Here is a 23,835-nt window from a genome sequence, read left to right as displayed (position 1 = left end):
AGGTCAACAGCCCCCCTCCTCTGCTCCCAGCACCTGCTGCCCACTGGCAGCCCCGCTGATCAGTGCCTCCCTCTCCCTCTCCACACCTCCCAGTCAGCTGTTTTGTGGCTTGCAGAGGCTCAGAGGGGGAGGAGTGAGGGCACGGCAGGCTCGGGGAGGGTGCGGGAAGGGGTGGAGTGGGGACAGGGCCTGCGGCAGAGCCAGGAGTTGAGCAGTGAGCACCCCCTGGCATGTTGGAAAGTTGGTGCCTGTAGCTCCAGCCCTGGAGTTGGTGCCTAGACACGGAGCCGCGTGTTAACTTCGGAAGAGCCGCATGTGGCTCTGGAGCCACAGGTTGGCCGCCCCTGCTCTAGACCCTTCTGGCTCTTGTGTTTTATGGTGGGGGATTGTCTGCTACCAGACTCCTCTCAAAGAGTATCGTGGCTGCTGGAGGGGAGGGTTGTTCCTCTTGCTCCTCCTCATATCTCTGCTTTCTGGGGTCTTTTTGCCTCTGCTGCTACTCATGGTTTTTGCCGGTTCTTAGAAGTCTGAAGTTGATATTTTGACATTTTAACTGCTAACAGTTTTTTTTTAATAGCAGCGATGAAACTGACCATCTTGTTTTTCACACTGCTGTTGTGATCTATCTGTGGACTAGGGAAAGTAGTGCTGCTTCAACTCATATTTGACAGTTATCTTCACAAGCATATTGGCTAGCAACTTAATTTCTTTAAGAGTAAAGAATTTGTAAGTATTGTCAGGAGATATAATGGTGAATTTTTCAGTTCTTCAGCAGTTGGTTGTTTTATAATGTACAATGCCAGTATAAGTTGCTAATGATATGGGATATCTTCGTTATTTTTATCATTTCTTTTCTTAGAGTTTGACTTTATTTGGATTTACTTTGGAAATGTGTGTTAGACTGATATGTATCACATGTATGCTTATGACTTCACTAGAAAACTGTTACGAAGAAAAAAATTTAAACGAAACCTTGCGTTCTGTGTAGAGTGATGGCTTTAGGCTACACGCTCACTAAGGAAACTTTCCACTTGCACTTTCCACTTTTCAAGCCTCAGTGCAGGATATAATTGTACTCCTTAATCATAGAGGGGCTGATTCAGCAGTCCATTTCTGTTCAGCAAAACACTTAAGCACCTGTTTAACTTAAAGAAGATACTTAAATCTCACTGCCTTCAATGGGGTTTAAGCGTATCCTTAACTTTAAGCAGGTACTTAAGTGCTTTGCTGAATAATGATAGACGTATGCACACATTTAATTGCTCTGTTGATTTTGAGGCTATCGTAACTTTCTTATGGTGTAAAGATACATATCATGTAAAAATGTAATAATTCTGAACAATTTTATGGAAACCATTTGGAGATTCACCTTGTTAGCCTTCCTTTATTTCTGATATATTGCTTCTGTAGTGTTGCACTGTTTACATGTAGGATATCTCTCAAGTCTTAAAAAGCATGGTGTGGGTCTTCTGGCATGGTTTTTATCCTAGCTCCCCATCAAAATACAGCTTGAAATCAAGTTCATGCTGAAATAAAACATAGAGCAATTGAATATAACTAAAATCCTAATTGGAATTGGAGTACAAAGCCTGGAAAATACAGAATAAAATGTGAATATTCTATTTAAATTACAGTAAAATAAAGTCCTCCTTCAAGTGGTTGTCCTTACGCATATTCCACTCGAGGCACATGTGCACTTCATGTGTGTGAGACTACATCTACACTACAAACTAGAGGTGTGATTCCCAGTTCACATACACATTCTCGCATTAGCTCTCATCAAGCTAGCATGTGTGCGCGATCTGTGAATCACATCTGTAGTTTGTAGCATAGATATAGCCTGAGACTGGGAGATTTTTCATCAGCATTATACATCGGCCCATGCCTGTGCCCCCTGCTTCCCTGTCCTCTGAATTGAGATCACAATGGGTGGCACAGACCAATCACTTGTCCAGTTCCTTGGTATTGCCCATGGTACGAGAAGGAACCTCTTCAGTGTCTGCAGCTTTACGAGCAATCCTGCTCTGACTTATTTTTCTGTAAATAAACACTTTTAGATAGTTTTTAGTGAGTTAGATATTATTAGTAGGGTTCTGGGGGATTTCCCTCAATAGCTCCACCATTTGGAATACTTAGCATGCCCTAGATCTCGCCTTCAAGTGCTGCATGGCCTGCTTGGGTCTTCCTAGTTAGTGATTGCACAGTGGCTCCACCTTCCCTGCCACTCCCCATCATTAGGGGTTGGATATCATATCCTCGATGACCTGGCTGTGTATGCTGACCTGGATTCACCAATACACTCAGAACTGGTAATCACTAGGGATGTACCCACATCATTGGGCTGTCATTCTCCAGTATTGTTGGCCATTTGAGGCGTTACTAGGCATCCGGTACCATTGGCTCCCCGTGTGGAATTCTGAGAACTCGCACTTCTCTGGTGAGCTTGAAACGAAGACATTGGCTACACTGGCCGTATTGTGATGCAAGATTAGCCCTGAAAAAGGTTCCACAGTGTCTTGGGCATCCTCTCACTCTTGCAGGTTCAGTAGTTGCAGTGGACACTACTTCAGACTTCATGGGTCCAGTCCTTGGGGTTTTCCAAGAAAATTCAAGCTATGGCAGAGCATTTCCCCTTCAGGAGTGACGGTCTGCTCAGTGACAAAACGAATAAGTCACTGCATATCCTTAAGGATTCTCATGCTACCCTTTGCTTCTTGGGTATACATGTGACAGCACCTCAGAGAAAATGCTCCAAATCACCACCATTTAAACAGTACCCTGGTCCTCTGCCTTTTTACCACCAAAGCCTTACAAGCCTCCCAGAAAGTGCCAGAGTGGGCAGTGCAGCTGAGAGAAGATCCTTCCATTGTTCTCTCCCCAGTCTTCTGCCAAGAAACCCTGTTGATGGGACCCTCAAGAGCTACAAACAAAGTTCCCATATCACCCAGCATCCACTCTCCATTCAGTGACTGTCTGGCCTGTTTCTCCCTGGTGACGAGTCCTAGAAATCATTGTCATCAGCTATACAGTAGAATTTCTCTCTATTCCTACCATAAAAACCCCCTTCCTCTCATCCCTCTTCATGAACTCGTCTCAAGAGAGGATGCTCAGACAGGAGGTAGACTCCCTGTTTCAGCTAGGAACTCTAGAGCTTCCTCAGCATAGTGGGAAGGTTTTTTTATTCAAGGTATTTCCTCATCCCCAAAAGGATTGGAGACTGGAGACCCCATTCTAGAGACTGAAGTGCGTATGTTCATTTGCTTTTCAAGATTCAGAATGATCATCTCTATAATCCCCTCTCAGAGCAAAGGTGACTGGCTTGCAGCTCTTGATTGAAGGACTCCTATTTTCAGATAGACATTCACCCAGCACACAGGAGATTTACAGTGGGCCTAGACCATTACCAGTGCAGAGTTCTTCCCTTCCATTTTTTGACAGGCCCTAGAGTTTTCAAGAAGGTGCTATCCGTGGTGACAGCTTACCTGCATTGCCAGTATTTCCCTACCTTGATGATTGGCTGGTTACAAGTTGATCATACTGAGATATATGATGAACAACCCTATCACTTCTCAGCCTCCTTCAATCCTCAGGGCTCCAGGTAAAACAAGAAAAGTCCCTTTTAATTGCCACACAAACGATAGACTTTATTGAAGCAACTTTGGATTTGATTACAGCCACAGCATAGTTAGACCAGGACAGATTCCAAGCTGGGAGGGACCTCATCATCCAGCTTCGACTCAGCTCTCAGATGACAGTGATGCTGATGCTGCCTTCCCCTCTTACGTCATGTGGCCTCCTGTACCTATATGACACCGTTCATTAATTTTCCCACTCATGGAGCATAGAATCCTTTGGATCACCCGTGTCCAGAGAGCCTGGTCTCCTGCCAATGTTGTAGCCTGCTCCGTATTAAGACTATAATGTGGATGAGGTTGGAAGCCATGACATCACTTCAGTGTGTCTGAGGTAGCCTGTGAGGTCTTGTCCCTCCAGCTTTTGTTGGATCAAACATATCAAGCTGGCATGGATATAGACTCTGGCCAAGCCACCTGAGCCAGCTTTGAGTCACTTGGGAAAACACTTGGAGGGTGGTTGGTCCAACACCTGACATCCTTTTGTGTAACATGATGAAATCACCATGTGCCTTCAATACATCATTGCTGTTTCATGTTGAAAGCATCTAGCTGGCACATTTTTGTGTCTGTGGTGGCCTGGATTTCAGAGCTTTATAAAAGGACAGAAGCCACTGCTGCTTGATAGATGCTATCTTAGTCTGAGTTGATATGTGGCATTGACGCCATGGAGGCTTCCAAAGAGTCTGCATAACACCCACAGGCTTGCTGATTTGATATTTCATGTCAGCAAGGCAACCTCCCTTGGTGACAACAGAGCTAAGATACTCAATGAAATCAACTTCTTGTCCATTGATTATTATGGGTAGGGGTAGAAGTCTATCAGCCACTTTTGTCAGTTCAGTCTTCTTCCAAGTAGACCAAGCCTACTTGCGTCTTCTATAAATATATTCAGGGCATTGATGAGATTAGTTTGTGGGGATGTAAATATAGCTGAGTCATCTGTGTATTCCAGGTCTGTTATGCAGAAGTCATGCAATATCAACTCTGATATGCAATTAGTGACGGTTTCCCTCATTTGGTCAATAACTGTGTTGAACAGATCGGTACAGCCATGCACCCTTGATGGATGTTGTTGTTTGTTGTATTCAAAGCAGTTGGACATCTCAGTGAACACAGCTCTCACTTTCATGGTACATCTCTATGAGAAGGTTGAGGAGCTAGCCAGGCACACCAGCAGCTTGCAGGCAGAGCCCAAGGGAGCAATGATCAACAGTCAGGCAGCTTTTCAATCAATAAAGGCTATATGCATGCCTTCTCTTTCCTGGGCCAAAATTCTTAGGCTTTTTCAACAGTTTGTCTAATGGTAAAAATCTGTTCTGTGGATGATTGGCCGGGCATAAACGCAGCTTGCTGTAGGTGGTGTCGATTCCTTATACCAGACTTAACATGCTCAAGAAGAACCAGCATGAACAGTTTGCTTGGAATGGAAAGCAAAGTGATGCTGTGGCAATTGGCACACTAGGGCATTGCCTTTCCCTTTCAAAAATGGGAGAATAATCCCCTTTTCAGGGCTTCATCTTTGGTGTTTTCAGGCATGCTTATGGACAGTTTACTCTCTGAGACTCTGTTGCCCAGGCTGTCTCTGCTCAATTTCCCAGTGTTCTGACATCCTTTACCTGGTAGGAAGACAGAGAAACTGTATGGATAGCGGTTTCCTTTGTACCCCGTTCCAACTACAAAGAAGCTAATTATGGATGCCTCCCTACTGAATTGAAAATGCATCTGGACAAACTGTGGCTCAAGACGCTTGGTACCAGTAAGAATCTAAGCTTCACATCAATCTCCTCAAATTGCAAGCACTACACAAAGCCTGCAAAAGGTTCCTGCTCTTCATCCATGCCCTATACATTCAGGTCATGTTGGACGGTGTGACTACAGTATATTATATAACATACAGGAAGAAGCAAGATCCACTCCTCTTTGCATAGAAGTGATCAAGCTCTGGAATAGGTGTAGCTGACTCCAGATCACCATTTTTGGCAGTGCACCTATCAGTAATAATATACACTTCTGTGGACAGCCTCAGTTGGCACTTCCACAGAGACCACAAGTGTAAACTTCATGACTCAGTTGTACAGAGCATATTCTGTCAGCGGGGATTCCCATCATGGGACCTCTTTGTGTCCCGAGAGAATAAGAAATACCCGGCCTACTGGTTGTGAGCAGTTCTGGGGCACAACTCCTGGGGGGACATTTTTCCTAGTGCAGTGTTCAGACCTGCTCATGTATGATTTCCTCATCCATTTCTGTCTTACCTTGATTTCTGAGGAAAATCAAGCAGGGTAAAGCATCGGTAGGCCAAGTGGCACCCTGTTTTCTGAGGCAATTTTGTTTCAGCAGCATCCTTTCAGATGGCTTCTTATCTGTGCATATGAATCCATTTGTGTTGGACCTGCTGACTTAGGACAAAAAAAAATATCTCCCATCCCAATCCCAGCATCCCTCAATCTAAAAGCCCAGTATTTGGATGAACAGTAAGCTTAGAGAGGTCATGTTCAGAGGTGGTACAATCCATCATCAATAATAGCAGAAAGTCTCTACAAGAAAGTGGTACGCTGCAAAATGGAATAAAATTTTATCTGGTCCCCGCATCATCTGATATTTCCAAAGGTCTCACAGATTCCTATCATTCTGTACTATCTCCTCTTTAAAATGACTGGGTCTGTCTCACAGCTTGCTGCGAATGCACTTGGCAGTGATTAATGTTTTCCGTCCTCTGGTAGAAGGCCTTGCCAGAACCTCTCCTTGGGTATTGAAACTTATGCTGACTTAGGATCTTGATCTCATATTGTCAGCGCTCATGAATCTTCCATTGGAATCTTTAGCCTCCTGCCCCTTTCTTCATCTGTCTGTAAAGATGGCCTTTGTGACTGCGGTCCACTAGAAGAGTAGGTGATCTTGGGGGCCCTTATGGCAGACCCACCCTACACAGTTTTCTGTAAGGAGAAGGCTTTTTCAGGCTGCACCCTGTATTCATTAGAAAGACTCTCTAAATTCCATTAAATCAGATCATAGCCTACCTGGTTTCTGCCCAAAACTTCATGCAACTGGAGAAGACAGGAAGTCTCATTCTTTGGATGCTCCTCATATAGAGGACAAACCCTTCAGGAAATCTCTGAAGCTTTTTATCTCCTTTATTAAACAGATTAAATGGGAAGCAATCTCCTCACAAAGACATTCTAAGTGGATTTCAGATTGCAGCTTGCTTTTGCTATAAGCTGACAGTGAGAGCCCAGGCTAGATTCTCTTTTGGATGTTCCCCTTCTGGGTATCTGTAGTGTGGCAATATGGGCCTCTCTTGTACCTTTACTACGCATTGTGCCCTGATACAAGCTTCGTCAGCAGACACATCCTTTGGCACAGTAGTCCTGCAGTCTGTGATACAGCAGGGGTCCTGTGTCCTCTTCAATGAATACTGTTCGAGAGTCACCTCACGTGGAGTATACCCTGGGGCCCATCACATAGAAGAGAAATTCTGGTTACTTATCTTATGGTAACTGGAGTTTGAGATGTGTAATCCCTACGTGTATTCCATTACCCACTCTCCTTTCTGTCCACTTCAGATTCTTTCCTAAAGTGATTTGTGGTAGAGAAGGAACTGGAGAGGCGGTTGGTCCTTGCTGCCCCTCAGTTCAGAGGTAGAGGGCACAAGCACAGACCATCAGACACTACTAATGTAAAGTCTTCCGTACTCAGGTGTATTGAGTGCGTTTGCACCTGAAGTGGAATACACATAGGGACAACATGTCTCGATCAATTACTGTAAGGTAAATAATCAGAATTTCTTTATCATTTTCAGGCCTTTTAGGGTAATTAAAAGAACTGATTTTCCATTGCATTTTTTTCCTTAAAACAATATTGGTAGTTTTCTTTGTGTTATCTAAATAAGATTCTTTCTCTTTCAGCTCTTAGTCCGTGCAGGTGCTAAACTGGATATTCAGGATAAAGATGGGGATACTCCCCTACATGAAGCCCTGAGGCATCATACTTTGTCACAGCTTCGCCAGCTCCAAGACATGCAAGATGTGGGCAAGGTAGATACTGCTTGGGAGCCATCAAAGAACACAGTAAATAAAATTTGTTTATTACTTTCTTTCCCGTACACCTCTTTCTGTAGTCTAGTCTGAAGACTCTGTACTGTTGAACTGCTTGTTGTCAGCACAGATTTATTTAGAGACATTCTTCACCAAATTGCGGGGCCATATTAAAATCAAATTGTTACATATGCACTTTTTTATGCTTATTATTATTATTTCATTAACTCATCTGTTTTAAAGAAAAAGGTGTGTGTGCCCAAAATATTATCATAGACTTGTCTTTGGTAGTGAACTTGTATGAGTTCCAGGAATTTGGAAGAAATTATTTTAATAGAAACAAATGAGCAGTAATATAGTACAGAGATTAAGAATAAAATATGCTTTGATTTAACATCTTGCATGGCTTTGTTTGTAGCTTTCATGTATTATGTTTTATGTTTTGTGTTTTAGCTCTAAAACTTAGAGAAATTATGCGGGTTATTTGCATTTAGCTGTAGCTTAATCATGTTACCTAGTAAGTTATATTTGTGTCCTGACAAATTCATTTCAGAAGTCCATTCTGATGCGGCTGGTGTCTCACCAACTATGAAAAACAAGGATCAAAGTTAAATTGTTAATGCCCAGAAAACTAAGGATGGTCATTGATGTTGGGGAGAAGGGGAAAGAGATAAATAAGGCAACTATCTTATTGTGATAAAATTGCAGTTTAAATATTATTACAAGGATGTAAATCCATATACAGTAAATGGAGAAATAGGAGAGATCTTTCTAAAGGCACGTCTTCACTGGCAATGTTAAAGCACTGTCGCGTGTAGTCGCAGCATAGTGCTGGGAGAGCTCTCACAACGCTCTAAAAATGCTATCTCCACAAGGGGAATAGGTACCAGCGCTGGGAGCGCTGTCTACGCTGGCACTTTACAGCGCTAAAACTTGCAACGCTCAGGGGGGTGTTTTTTCACACCTCTTAGACTGAACTGGCATACCTTAGTACAAAGAATAATAACTACGCCTACTAGTGATGTTATAATTAAGGCAAAGGAGGTTATTTAAATTAAACTTCTAATTGAGAGACTTACACTTCTTCCTAATTAAAAAAATGACGCACAATGCTTCTGTCTAGAGATGAATTTTTTAAAGTTATTTCTTAGACACATCTTTTAAAAAGTCAAATGCTCTTGACTGCTATATTGCCTCATTTTAGAAAAATTTTATAGACTAGTCCTTTTTGAATGTTAAGTGCTTTGGTGATTTTAAAAACAAATCACATTTTAAAATGATCATTTTGTTACCATTGGTTTGCTATTGTGTGTGTATATTTGTCATTGTGTGTACATTACATTTCAGAAATTTTTGCTTTTATTGCACTTGATGCATAAAATATTTCTACACATCCACATATCTGTAGAGATACTGCTTAATACATCACTGAGTGATGTGTAAACATGCCATAGTGTAATTATAGGGTGCCTCAGTCAAAATTCTTGACTCTTGTTTTAAATCATAACATTACAATTCAGTTTAGCTTTGAAAAGCATTCTAGACAGTATAGTAGAACAATGTTTTTCTCAGTGACTCTAGCTCAAACTTGCTCAATTTAAAGTTAAAAATAGTTGGCTTTTTTCACCATGGCCAGTTCTGCTAACTCACCTGGGATCTGAAAGTCGGGTGGAATTCTTTCTTGATCATGCAACTTCACCTCTATTAATAAAGAATCTGTGGGACCAAACGTACACCAATTGCGACTCCCTCTCTTGATTGATTAAAGCAGAATTTCCTCCCTCAGTTACTTCTGTAAACCCTGCTAAAACAGTAGGGTTTTGTTGGTATAAGATTGAATTTTACCTTGCAATTGGAAGTAAAATTTTTTGTTGCTGCAGAAACCAGGAGTAGAATTCATACATCACATTCATGTCTGTGTTGACTCTGCAGGGCTAACAGATGTAAACAGAAGTAAAAACTATTTTCTGTCGCTAAAATATTTGATTCAGAATATACCAAAGGGTCAGATTTGCTGAGTAACAAAGTGCCTATTTTACGTAGTCATTTTTTATTGTAATTGTACATAATATTCCAGAGACAGTTTCATTTAAACAAAAGTTTTATAGGAAAAAAGGCAGCTATTCAAAACTGTAAATTCACTGTACATCATTAAAAAGTCAACATTTACTAATGTACCAACCTATATAAATAAGATAGGGATGTAACTGTTAACTCTGAAAATCATCTGTGTGATACTTAATAACTTTTTAATAGTAACCACTGTACAAGTAATAAAAGGAAGCAAAATTGGATGTATCAAGCAGGCATACCTGTCAAGATCAAAAAGTTATGAATAGGGCTATTAGGAAAAAATACACATTCTTAACTCAGTTGAAGTATACTTGCCTGAGTGTTCTATAGAAGGATTTGAAATACTATTTTTTAATGAATATTTACTGTTCCTCCTAAGTGATTGGCATATGTAAGGAAAAGTTGTAGCAGTATTACACAGAACTCCTCTTAAATAAGTGGGATAAAAGAACAATAAAGGGTCAGTTTCAGTTCTGTGGTCTGAAATGAACTTTGTGACAAGTTACTAAAAATGCTTTGTGTTTGAGAAGTTACATCTGAAGTAAGCATACAGTAAGCGTGACACACATGAATGTTCTTTCTCAGATTCAGCGCTGCATTGAATTGTTTTTTCAGTGACCACCCCTTTTCACTGGCAGCATCTGCATGAAATTGAAGCTTTTTTCCCCCCTTCTTTCTTTCTTTCTCTTTCTCTTTCTCTTTCTTTCTTACCAGTCTTCTCCTCATCTTAAGAGTGCCTGGTTAAGACATTCTTAAGAGAGGTTGGGTTGCCAAACTATTGTATTCCGTAGTCTTCCAATTTCTTTCAGGTGTGTACTTCACTTGGAAGTAATATATTGTCAGAACAGAACTTAAGTTTTTTTTTTGTTTTTTTTTTTTAAATCTTGGTTGAAAGTTAAGCTCATAAATACATATTTAAACACCTAAATAAGTGGTGAGCAACCAGCAGCAGCTCCCACTGAGGTCAGTCATGGGTCTGGGCTTTTCCCACTTATATTTACATGTATCCTTTGTCACAAGAAGAACTTTTGCATAACTAAAGGAAATATTTGGGAAGCATGCAGGATGTGGAGGAGACTGGTGCTTACATGCAAGGATTTTGTAATCTTGCTTGAATTGTCCACTTCATATAATGAGAGCAGTACCCATTTGAGAAGTCTAGCTAATGCATGCCTGGAAACTATCTTGAATCATTCTCCAAATATTGTTTGATATTGTTAATCCTGCAGAAATGTATCAAATCTAAGGAGGCCATCTCAATGCCCATCTGTTATTGCCTAAATAAGGCTAATATACAATAATTAATGTACGTTACAATATCAAATAGTTTAGGTACAGCAGAAGGCTGGTGTTTTCTTATTTCCTCTACTATTAAAAACCAAATTTAACTGTAAATTATTGTTTCAATAACAAGCCTTTTTAGGTTCACAGTCTACCCTCATGAGTGTATATTGCTCCCATTCAAGTCCGTTGGAGTTATGTGCACGCATGTAAAATATATGCAAATTTTATTGTATTGTATTTACTGGAGTTTTAAGGCCATCTCATGAAGAATTTGTATTATATCTTTAAGTAGGATAGTAATATGAATACCGAAGTTGGATTAAAACCTTTGAAAGAAGATTAATTGTAATCCCAGAATTTGGCCTTTTAAGTAGTAGTGTTTGCAACATTATTACATCCTCCCTCACATTAGGACAATGACCACTAAATGCTAACAGACAACATTAAGTTGCATAAAGTAGATCTGTATTTCTTGATTTTTATCTGAGAAATCTGATTTTTAGTAACTTCATTGTTAAAATCATCCAATAGCTGCTTTTTTTTTTTTTTTGAATGTGGGCCATCAGAGACTTCTGTAGCCCATACTACACAGTGAATCTAAGATTTAAAAGATCTTTGAAATATTTAGAATGAAAAGATGATTTCTTGCTCCACTGTAGCACTGAGGTTAAATTAAAGTTTTAAAGCTGTCAGTCCTTTGAGACTTCAGTGTCTGTAAAATGGTGATCAAGATATGAAATGTTACAACTGACTAAGCTATTGCAGAAGCAAGACTACAGTTACACTGGATGCTGTAAGTCTACTTTGAGGTAAAGGGTCTTGGTTTGTTTTCCCCACATGATGCGGTGGCTAGCAGGTTCTCAAAAAAACAAACAAAAACCCTCTTGATGTTCATGGAGCACATTCACCTATTTCTTTTCCCATTGCTCATAGTGGAAGTTGTTAATGTGAAAAGTTTATTTTACTAAAATTAAGTGTTCCATAGCTGGCTGTTTTATAATATAATATTGTTCTGTTATTGTATTTGTTATAATAGCGACCTTCATGTTTTACTCAGTTCCCAATTTACTGATGTTTTATTCAATTCAAAATAAGTGTCACAGTAGAAAGGGAAATCACTTCCTCTTTCATTTCTTCTGTTTTTCTTCCTTGGTACTTGTGATGTTATCCTTCTAGTTCTCCACCTGTCCATAGTCTTCCAGGATAGACATATTTTCAATGTTAAGTTGTGTGTTGTCCTAGTTCCTACTCTGCAGGTTTTAAATCTATAGAAGATCTTTATTATTGAAAGGCTGAAGTTTGCTGAAGGTGGCATAATGGATCCACACTCACATTAGATAAACGGCCTTACATTCTTTCCCTTAACTGTTTGGTCAAAGCAGGATAATTAGAAAAACTGGTATAAAGAAAACTGACGGGAATTATGTGCTACCATTAAGCTTTGCGACGGAGTTAGGGTTAGATTTGGAGAGCACTGGTTCTGTAACCCCAGAATACAGGTGCACAGAGATTACATTGTGTTTTGAAGACTTAGATGTTGTTGCCTTTAATGAATTAGTCTGTGCAGGGAACTTATCTGGTTGAAAATTGGGTAATTGTACAATGATTTTCATCTTAGAACTCCAGATAAGCTAAAAATGCATGCTCAGATAGAATCAAACTACTATTTAGAAAATATATTCTTATATATGTGCACATGTTAAATGGTCTGTTTTCCTTGAGTAGTAAGACTATATTCTCAAGTATTTAAATAGAGAATCTCAAGTCAGTTGTCTATTTACTTTCTTTCAGTTAATAATGGGACTTGGTACCCAGGGAGCAGAGAAGAAGAGTGCAGCATCTATTGCCTGCTTTCTGGCAGCAAACGGAGCTGACCTCAGTATTCGTAATAAGAAGGGTCAGTCTCCTCTTGACCTCTGCCCTGATCCTAGCCTCTGCAAAGCATTGGCTAAATGTCACAAAGAAAAAGTCAGGTTTGTATATAAATACAATATGGAATTTCTGAGCATCCTGTTTACAGGTCTTCATTTCCTTGGGATAGATCAATTGAAGTAGAATTAAAAAAAAAACACAAGTCTCTTTTTCAATTATTAGTCATAATAGACTACTGAAAATCAAGATAAAGGTAAGTAGTTATATTCTGCTGCATATGTCTTGAATGTTATTTACAAAATAATTAGTTGAAACTGAGGTCAACGAATTAAGTACAGAATGAGCATCAGTACAGAGCAAGCTTCCCTGTTCTGCTTGAGGCATGCGCAGCATGTCCCTCCTCATCTTATAGAGTAATTCTATATCCATGCCCTTTCAGTGTTCTTTCTCTGTATCAAGTACTGATACTTAAAAATAGTGGGGCATGGAAGTAGGCTATCTTCTAGGAAGTAGACTGGCTTCAATATTTTATGTATGCCATCAGCCACCCATTAAATAGTAAGTTTCCAGTTCCTGCTTGTCCAGGTTAGATTCACATTAGTGATTTAGAGGTCAAAGGCTCCTTTCATTAATTCTCAGATCCATATAGCCATCTCTGTTGAGTTGTACATTTTTTATCTCCATATTCTGATTTTTAAATTTCTAAATAAAATAAAAAGGAAATTTCTTATAAATTGTCTGCCCGGGTTTGGCAGGTATTTTCTTCTCAGCCTTCCTGTCTGCGTGGAACATGAGTCATTTGGCTGTTTTGTTTGTGCACAAGCACCTTTATTGGTGTAGTTAGCCCGCTGGAAGTAAAGTTTTGTTTAACATGTGCTCCCTCTGCTGGGTGTGCAGCAGCATAGAAAAAAAAAAAAGTCCTAGTTCAGCTGTTCTCAAACTGTGGGACAGGAACCCAAAGTGGGTTGCAACCTATGTTCCCTCTAAGCTGTTCAGCCACGCAGCTGCCTATTAAGCCCAGCGCAGGGGTTCAGGCTCCCCTCTCCACCAGCCCCAACTGCCGCTGCTGTGGGAGAGGCGCCCCGCCCCTTCGGCCCCAGCACCGAGGTGCCGCTGCTTGGGGAGAGTCACCCCTCCCTGCTGACCCCAGCGCCGAGTTGCCCCAGCTGGGGGAGAGGGGCCTCTCCCTCAGCCTGGCCCCAGCACCAAGCTGCTTTGGATTTGCTGCGGCTGGGGGAGAGGTGCTCCTCCCTCGGGCCAGCCCCAGTGCCGAGGTGTCCCAGAATTGCAGTGGCTGGGGGAAAGGTGCCCCTCCCTCAGCCCAGCCCAGGTCTGCTGGAGCTGCCGAGGAGAGGAGCCCCTCCCTCAGCCCAGCCCACCCTCACCGGAACTGCCGCAGCCAGGGAGAGGCACCTGTCCCTTGGCCTGAGCTACTGCACTGAGAGAGGGCTGGAGGGAGTTCTCTCTCCCCACCATAGCCAATGGGCAGCCTGCACCCCACACACCTCATCCCCGGCCCCACTCCAGAGCCTTCACCCCTAGCTGGAGTCCTCATCCCCTGCACTCAACCCTCTGCCCAGCCCTGAACCACCTCCAGAACCCCTCATCCTCAGCCCCACCCCAGAGTCTGCACTCCCAGCCAGAGCCCTCACCCGACTCCAACCCTCTGCCCCAGCCTTGAGCCCCTTCCCACACTCCGAATCCCTTGGCCCCACCCCTACCACATGAATTTTGTTATGTGCACCAATATGAAGGTTACGTGTGTCACATACCTCCATATGGATTCACATAACAAAATTCATTCCGCACATGGATGTAAAAAATTAGAGGGAACACTGGTCGTCGCAACCCCATTTTAAGGGAGTTGCCAGGGCTGGCTTAGATTTGCTGGGGCCAGAGACCCACCACCCGGGACCAAAGCCTTAGGGCATCAGGGCTTAGGTTGCAGGCTCCCTGCTGGGGCTGAAGCCCTTGGGCTTGGGCTTTGGCCTGCCTGCCCCGGGCAGTGGGGATCAGGCTTTGGCTTTGGCCACGCCACCCCGGGTGCTGTCAATCGGGCCCCCAGGCCTAGATAAATATTGACATAAAGATGGGAGTAGAAGTGTTCTCTCCTCATACACTCTCTAGATGCGTCTCCAACCCACTGTTATCAACTTTTTCTGCAGATTGATTTATCCAAGCACGTAGCTATGCTCCTGTCAGCCAGAAAATTACGTTGCTTGTACCTCATGTAAAATTAGAACTGTAATCTCCATACTGATGACACTGACCCCCAAATGCCTCAGCAGCTTTACATACAAGTTAACAGAAGGGGTGATACAATCTGTGCACAAACTAGACTGAGTAATACACATAAGAAAATGACTCGGGGTTTGAAGTACAGTATGATTTACAAAAGTGTTTTCAGAATATGCACAAAGTTGTAATGCTGACTTAAGCCTGACTATGAGGTGTTTTTTTTTTAGTGGACAGGTTGGCTCTCGAAGTCCGTCTATGATCAGCAATGACTCAGAAACTTTAGAAGAATGTATGGTGTGTTCAGACATGAAGAGAGATACGTTATTTGGCCCATGTGGACATATTGCTACTTGTTCCCTCTGCTCACCACGGGTCAAGAAATGCCTCATCTGTAAAGAGCAAGTCCAGTCCAGAACAAAGGTACTTAACACAATTTTTAATATTCCCGTTGTATTCTTCCTGCAGTTGTGATTTTTTTGTGAAAAGAAGAGACTGACTGTACTAACAAACTACACTGTCTCAGCTGCCATGGTTTCTCTCACATGTCTAGTTTGTCAGTGGTTAGAGCAGAGTGCAGCATTTCTCTGATATCGCTTCTTGTTGCACATTGCAAATGACAAAGGGTTAATGAGGACAGAGACAAGAATTATCTGTCTTAGGGAAGTGGCAGCAACTTTATTATAAGAATTCCGAAAGGTAGTAATCTTAAGGGGGGGAGCCACAGCCACCCAAACTAGTCAGCAGTCTTCCACCTTTTCAGTGCTCAAATTCAGAGCATCCTGACACATCCAGGCCTACCAAGAATGTCTTGTACCATGGCCCCAACTCCATGGAGACCACTGCCTGATCTATCAGGCCTCATACAAATGCCTTGGCCTCCATGTAAATCGAATCTCCTTTTCCAGCAAAGTGTGGCTTACACTATATTTACATTAAAGGTGCATGATTTCTGTGGTGCTGGGAGCATCAACCAAATCCCCCCGCCACCCCCTAATTTTCTTTCTGTTGAGAGAAATGTAGCCCATGGTACCAGGATCAGCCACCGGACGTGTAATCCTGTGAATTGAAGACAAAACAGTTATATTACGTGCTTATGCAGTCACTTCAAAATCCAAAGGTACCTGCACAGTGCAAACCATGCAGTTGCTTCAAAGCCCAGGTGTGCCCCCGATAGCTGTAACTATCACCCCCCCTCCCTTAATATGACATATAGCAAGCTACCTCATGCATACAGAGTGTCAAACTGATAACATATGCCACTAGTAAGCCTGAAGGGGGGGGGAAGGGAGGAGAGGAGGGGCTTTAAAATGGTGGAGAGTGGTTCAGAAAAGCTTACCTCCACCTCCTGTTGTCTCTGTGGGTGCCCTTCCCCCATCAGCCAGACAGCCCCACCACTTGTCACACTGGGAGTTGATCAAAGGAGGTTTCCAGTTGCTAACGTGTGTTACGAAAGCAAAAAGTACACCAATTACTTTACTTTTCTGCATAAGTAGTTGCTCTAGTTGTCACAAGGATGTTGTATGAATGGGAGGAGTGGTGGTCTGGGCATTCATGAATCAGTAGATGGGTGGTCCGTGTGACCATTTCTCTAAGATGTGGTTCACCCTTGAGAAAAGTTGAGAAATCCTGTCCTATACCACTTTGTTGGATTACAGCAGAAAGTCCTTCTAAACTAATTGAGCACCGTACAGCCAAGAAAAATGTGTGTACCAGCCTGGTGGCCTTATTCTCCTAGCTGGTATGATTTATAATTCCTAGATAACCAGTAATGCAAAGAGCATAAATATTGCCAGCTAGGACTTCTGGATACAGATATGGTAATCTCCCATTTAAATCCCACTTTTAGGTGGCGAATCAACTCTGTTTTTTCTTCCTAAATAGTTTTGTTGTAGCTAACATGGCACTAAGCATAGCTTGTTAAATTCCCTTTGCCCTGCTAAGGGGTGGAAGTAAGCAAATAGATATAAATTGAATAGATACAAAAAGGAAAGGAATCTTTCCCGTGTTATTCCTTACTGTTCTTTTCTGCAGATTGAAGAATGCGTGGTATGTTCAGACAAGAAAGCAGCAGTACTCTTCCAGCCTTGTGGTCACATGTGTGCTTGTGAGAGTAAGTAGCCTTGGCAGGTAATACCTTTCAAAATAATGATCATGCAACAAAAGATGTCTGTTAAAAATAGTCACTAAAAATTCTTTTAAAACGTTGACTTAATTGCAGGCTATTCAAGTAAATTGACTTTGGTCTGGTAATCAGAGCTTTGACGTTACTTGGAATGCAGTAAAACCACCTGCCTGTAATAAAGTTTAATTATTTGGAGGACAGATAACAGAACTGTAGCTGTTTAACTGGAAAATTGAGAGAGGAGATTTATTTCACCTACCTGCATTATTTTATTCTGACTGAGTTGTGGTAGTCAGTCCTGTTGTACATTTCTGTAAATAAATTAGCATTCATTTTTTTTTTTTTTTGAGATCTTTAGAACACATGTGATTCCTTTGACAGTTTTGTGAGGGCATCTAGCGGTGTAAATATAATTAAACTTTAATTGGTATAGAAACCAAACAATTTTTTAAAAGACATTTATGACTAAACCTTCCATTAACACCACATACAAAGATTCCAGCAAGACCTGTCTTTCCCCCAAAGATTTAGAATGGAGCATGTTTGCAAAGAGAATCTGCTGCCACACAGATCACTCTGATGTGATGTGTATGGTACAGAAACTGATGAGGAGAAAGAAAACACTTAAGGAGCCTCCAGAAACTTTCCCCCCTTTGTTTAATAAGATGAGGATGTAGTGATCATTTTGTCACCAGAACTTTCAAGAATTTTTGGGACATCTTGCTGTGGCTTTGCTGATGGTCAGTTGTCTATAGAATATTTATTTGTTGACATTATGGAGTTACATAAGAGAGGGAAGTTAGTCCTCCCCATAAACAGTGGCTTAATTGATCTTGCTCAGGAAATCTGGCATTATCTCTACTGCATTGATGTGACTCAGGTCTGACATATTCACTACCTTCACAGGCATCCAGCTCCAGACTCTTTGCAATGTGTGCAGTGGAGAGAGCATGGGTGGGGGAAGAGAGCTTTTCGGTTAATTCCCCAGGAGGTGAATAGCAAGAAGATAGATTACCATGGTGAAAGGTGTGATCATTGAAGTGCATATTGCCAATATCTGCTTTGTATTAGGAAGTGAAGGTTCTAAACATGGAAAAGTTTTTTCAGATTATTTCCTGTCGCATTTGAGGAAGGAAAGTAAGTCTGCTGAGCGAGAGGGTTAATGTGTGCCCCAGCACTCACTGAGAACTGTTTACAACTCTTACATTGGGTCCCAGTACAGTGTTGCTGCAATCATGTGACATCATTCTCTTCTTATAGAATTCCAGCCTTTCTCCTGTAATGTAAGCAAAAGATACAGATTTACCCTTCAAAGGGTTTGATCTTTTTTGTAGTAATTACTGATACCCATTTGCCCATTGGATGTAAGTGAATCAAGGGATATTTTTAGATAGAGGGAGAAAGTAGGTGTTTTCCCATTCATACACTTTCTTTGGTATAGCTTTTTAAAAAGGTTAAGTGGAAAATAGAAAAAATATTCCAGTACTGTTAATAAGGTCACGAAAGCAGCTGAAGTAAAAACTGCCAGTCTGTCATTAATTTTCACCATGATTATCAAAAATCTCAGAAATGCACATGATCTTACATTTAAATTCTGCAGTACCATTGTAAAATAGAGGTAATTAAAGATGAGGTGGTATTTATTCCAAATTGTGGATTTCTTGCTCTTGAAAGAGTAAGTTTGCTTGCAGAAAAAAAATCTATTCTTTCAAAATGCACTAAAATAAAAAAAGACAAACAATATGAATTTTTGTAGGTCACATGCAGTGTATTGTTTATAGATTCTTTGGGTCCTAACTAACTTTTGAATAGGCTTTGTGCTTATTTTTACATTATTTTTTTGCAAACACAGCTATTGGTGTTGTAACTACACATTGTCATTTTTTGTAGTATATTTGTGGATAGAATGAAACGAACTGATTAAACTCATGGATAGAATCGCAGAAACAAGAATAAAGAGACTAGCAGGCTACTGAGAGTAAATTGTCTGCTTTTCCCAGACTGTGCAAGCCTGATGAAGAAGTGTGTGCAGTGCCGGGCAGTGGTTGAGCGGAGAGTGCCTTTCATTATGTGTTGCGGAGGGAAAGGTACAGAAGATACCACTGATGACATTTGTGAGTGTTTTTCTTTTTTCTCTAATACTTCCATTCTCCTTTCATTGGGAAAAAAAAAAAAGGGGGATTGACCATATATCCCTCACATCATCCGTTTGAAGAAAAGTTTTAAAGAAAGTAGTTTTGTGTCAGCCTTCCACCTACTGTTTGTACTCACTATATGGGATAGTGGTAGATGCTGTTGTAGCATAGACCATGTCTGAAAAGGGCTGTTTCAATATCCAACAAGCATGATACCAGAAGCTGAAACATTGTAAGTGTGTATATATGTCAGTGATGATTTGAACCCTTCTCTTTAACTTCCAGAACTTCATGGCATTATAGCCATGTGACACATGGAGCAAAGTCTAAGAATTGCCAGTGAATATAATTGAAATACACAAATAAACTTACGCACATGGCCCCACACGAATTACAAATTTTAGCTTGACTTCTTGGCCTCTTTGACTAATTAGAGGAGTCCCAGTAGAAGTGGGAAATAGAACATTTTGTCTAGAATAAAACTGGCCAAATAATTTGTGATGTCAGAATTATTCAGTGAGTTCTGCCTTTTTCTGTTTGACTAATTCTTAAACAGTTTATAATTTTCTTGAATTTATTAAATTGTTCTGAGTTATTTCAAGTTACATGAATAATTTTTTGTAGTGTGTGTCTGTGTGTGGTTCATTTTATACTTGAAATTTGAGCTGTTGGTTAATTTAAATTGGAATAGCTACATGATATATTTGATCCCTGACGGGATGAGTATAACTCAGAATCACATTTCCAATGTGAACATTCAAGTTTAAAAATTCAAAATTTGCCTTTTGAAACTTTCCACTTTAAACTTGCTGTTTCTGTCAGTAAACTTGATTCCTGAACATTCACAAAGTGAATATGAAATAAGTGGAAACATAGCCAAACCAAGTTTTTTCAACAATTTGGACAAATATTTGCATGATATTTTTAGCAGTATTGATTCAGTCCCAGTCTGGAATTACCAAACAATGTAGCAATAGACACTAGGATTTTTTGCCCAAGAATTTTCACCAGTGGAGCATCACTTGTGGTTAGCAACCATGAAGGCATTCATATAGACGGGGCTCCAGGTAGTTGCTAGCATTTTAACTGCCACAGTGAGGGAAATATTTGTCAAAAACTGTAATTAAAGCTTCCCAGTAAATTCTTTTAGTTCAGGAATGGAATTCTAGTGAGTCATAATAAATATAATTTGATTATCAAAATATATTTGTTAGAAATAATGCTTCAATAATTCAGATAAATGGAAATAGTATTTTTGTGATTAGCAGACAAAAGTAATTATTCTTTATGTTGTAAGTGCTGCATAACGTGTTCTAGGCTTTTAATATTACTCTCCTCTGCATTTTAGCAAGTGGAAACATTCCAGTTTTACAGAAAGACAAGGACAACACCAATGTCAATGCAGATGTACAGAAGCTGCAGCAGCAGTTACAAGACATAAAGGAACAGGTAAAAGTGCCACATGTTCCTTTATATTGAACACCAAAACAAAATAAGGGAAATCTGTTTAAACTCTTCAGTTCTTATTTTTTGATTCAAATCAATTCAAATCAAATTCAAATCAAAGTCATTTTTGTTCTATGAAGTAAAGATGAGCTCTAGTGTGGCTAAAGGTTTTTTGTGACTTATCTGACTTTATGCATACAGTGTTCTTAATGACATTTCATTTCTTGACCCACCTATTTTAGTGTAACTGAACGGGCATATGTGACCCAAACAATAAATATAGGAATGAAGGGAGGCAAGGAATATTAACTCTATCTTTTGATCTCATAACGATGTACAGTGAAGATATTTTTTTCAAAGAACTTCATTAAATATGGGCATTTTTCTTCACAAAACTGTACGCACTGAGCTGATGCAGGAGTTGTGAGCCTGCCTATTCAGTAACAAACCACTTTTGAACACAAGTTGGCAGTTAGGGGGGATGTGCAGTCCCAATGCATTAGCATGCTCAAATGAGAATTATATTTATATATGGCTACAATATGAAATATTGATAGGTGTAAAACATTGCATACATAATTTTGAGATGCAGTAATTATAAATCTTTTATTACATAGATTTTACAATATCTTAAATATAAGGCTTTTTAAATTCTGTGCTTGGAAAAGGAGGAAAATTATAAAAATCTTGGATAGATTTAGCCTTTCAAAAGAAAAATTAAATATGGATGTCTTTGCAAGTGTTAAATAGTGCTAAAATAGTGACCTACAACCCCAATCTTGTTTTTTAAATTACTTAATGTGAAATGATTCAGACAAGCAACAACTATTCTCTTTGTCTTCTGTAATATGCAAAAGCCAAAAATCTCTTAACTCCAGGTGTTAATATTTTGTACAGAATAGATTAAATATTTATTAACATGGAGAACAAATATTTTGTGTGGTGAATTATTAAATTTTTCCCCCTTCTCTCCCTTTAAAGTCCCTCCCAAAAATTGTTTTTCTTCCTGTCTGTTGGGATCATGCAACATTATGTGTCCTGAACCATTGCCCGCCTTCAGCTACACTGCAATTTTTGTATGTCTATATACCTTTGCTGGGAAGCATGCTCAGCAGCAGTGGAGATTTACCTTTAAAGATGTACTGTCCTACATTTGTCACAGTTGAAATGTTTTGGTGAATAGAAGAGACTGATGAGAACTTAATTCACATTTAAATTGTCTTTTTATCTCTTGTGGATTTAGAGTAGTGTATAATGCTTCAAAGATGGCTGGTATCTGAGCTAATCCAGACAGCCCTACCTGAAAGTTCAGAGAGAAGATTTTGAATCACCTAGTTCTGGGCCACATCTGTAAATGCCTTTGAAAATTTGAGACCTGATGTACTGTCATATGTTAATGTGACGGGGTTGGGACTCACCACCACAGCGCCTCCTGCTGTTCACTCTGGAAATTAGCTCAGTTCATGCGGAGCACCCTCTGCTGGTGGTGTCCTGTCTGTCTCTGACCCTAGATTGGAGTCTCGACCCACGTTGCTCCCAGCTTGCGGCGTCCTCTTCAGGACGCTCCCCTCTGGCAGTGCCCACTGCTCTGGTCTCACTCCCTTCCGGGGGTTTGGTGTTATCAGCAGTCCTTCTCTTCACCCCAGCCACAATGGCCAACCACACCCCAAAGTCTGACCCCTTTTGGCAGGGGTCCAGTGCAATCTGTGATGGCCACTCCTAACAGCCAGGTGGAAGTGCAAGGGGGAAGGGGGGACCCAGGCCTGCCCTCTACTCTGGGTCCCAACCCAGGGACCATTTGGTGGCAGCCTTCCTGCCTGCCCTCCTTCTCTCCCTTTGTCCGTCTCTCTTCCTGGGCCGTTTCCCCTTCGGCCCCTTTGCACTGACTAGGCCCTTTTTCTCAGGGCCCACAGCCCGGCAGGTACCGGGCGGGAGTTCCCTTCTGCTCCCCCTGCCTGCCCAGCACTGCACTGTCCCTGGTGCTAGTCTCCTCGCGCAGGAGAGAGACCTTCACCCTCTGAAGGCCTGGGAGAGACCACCTGCTCCCTTCCTGGGCAGCCTTTATATAGGGCCTAGCCTACCCCTGATTAGCTCTTTAACAGGCCCTCCCTGATCGGCTGCCGCCTTGCGCAGCCGCTCTGGCCTGTTGAAGCCCAATCTGGCATGGGGGTGGGACACCATCCCACCACAGTTAACCTCAGAGACAAACCTATCAATAATTGTTACCCTCACCCTGGCAACTGGCTGAGACCCTCATTATTGAAAATCTTTGTTCAACTCAAAGCAGTTTCCAACCTAATCTCTGTCTGTATAAGGACAGGTAGACTAAAAAACTATACTTCTTTCTCACCAATAACATTTGAGGCTATTAACTCTGAAAATGTTTTCAAAAATCTGCTGATTATTTTTCTTTTTAATTTCATTCATTTTGGACAGTAAGAATACATTTAGTTTGTTTTTACTTTCTGGTTCTTGAGCAGTAAAGTGTTCCAAATTACAAATGTGAAGTTTAAATTCAAAAATCTGTTTAATTGGAAGTGTAAAAAAAAAACAAAAAACCATGAAAACTCTTCTACAGAGCTTAAGGTTATAAAAATATTTCTGCAGAAATTTAAATGCTTTATTTAAACTAATGTGAGTTGATTCCAGCAATGAATAGATGTGTGTACTGGTGTGAGCACAACTGTTCAATTTTTTTTAAAAATTTCCCCTTCGGTGATTATATCTCAGTTTTTTACTTCAAATATTGTATTCAGAAGCGGTATTCCAAAACACACATTAGTCCCTACCATCCTCTGTATTTCTTTTCACACATCTTGAGAAAAGATTTTACATCAACAGGAAGTTCAGATGCATTTATCAGTGAGAGTAGAACAGTGTCTTATTTTGTTGGGTTGATTTTCTACTTTTCTGGTCATCAAAAAGTTGACAGTGTTTAACAAAAATAAAATCTTCTTAATTTTTAATATTCTCTGTTGCCTGGATTTTTGCAGTAC

At 40.7% G+C, this 23,835-nt stretch overlaps 1 protein-coding gene across 3 annotated transcripts in view; it reads left to right on the top strand.

Moving 5' to 3' along the window:
• MIB1 (MIB E3 ubiquitin protein ligase 1) overlaps positions 1 to 23,835 on the top strand; it is a 101,249-nt gene that overhangs the window by 68,531 nt on the left and 8,883 nt on the right. For all 3 annotated transcript variants that reach the window (XM_084620434.1, XM_084620436.1, XM_084620435.1), the window contains exons 15-20: positions 7,541 to 7,702; positions 12,818 to 12,999; positions 15,364 to 15,556; positions 17,168 to 17,246; positions 19,259 to 19,372; positions 20,742 to 20,842. In XM_084620434.1, the coding sequence (XP_084476560.1) occupies positions 7,541 to 7,702; positions 12,818 to 12,999; positions 15,364 to 15,556; positions 17,168 to 17,246; positions 19,259 to 19,372; positions 20,742 to 20,842 (831 nt within the window). The remainder of the gene's footprint in view (positions 1 to 7,540; positions 7,703 to 12,817; positions 13,000 to 15,363; positions 15,557 to 17,167; positions 17,247 to 19,258; positions 19,373 to 20,741; positions 20,843 to 23,835) is intronic.

Source organism: Lepidochelys olivacea (genome assembly GCF_965140295.1).
Source record: "Lepidochelys olivacea isolate rLepOli2 genome assembly, chromosome: 2".
Classification (NCBI taxonomy): Eukaryota; Metazoa; Chordata; order Testudines; family Cheloniidae; genus Lepidochelys; species Lepidochelys olivacea.
The sequence above is the reverse complement of the archived record's forward strand: the minus strand, read 5'-3'. Positions and strand labels throughout refer to the sequence as shown.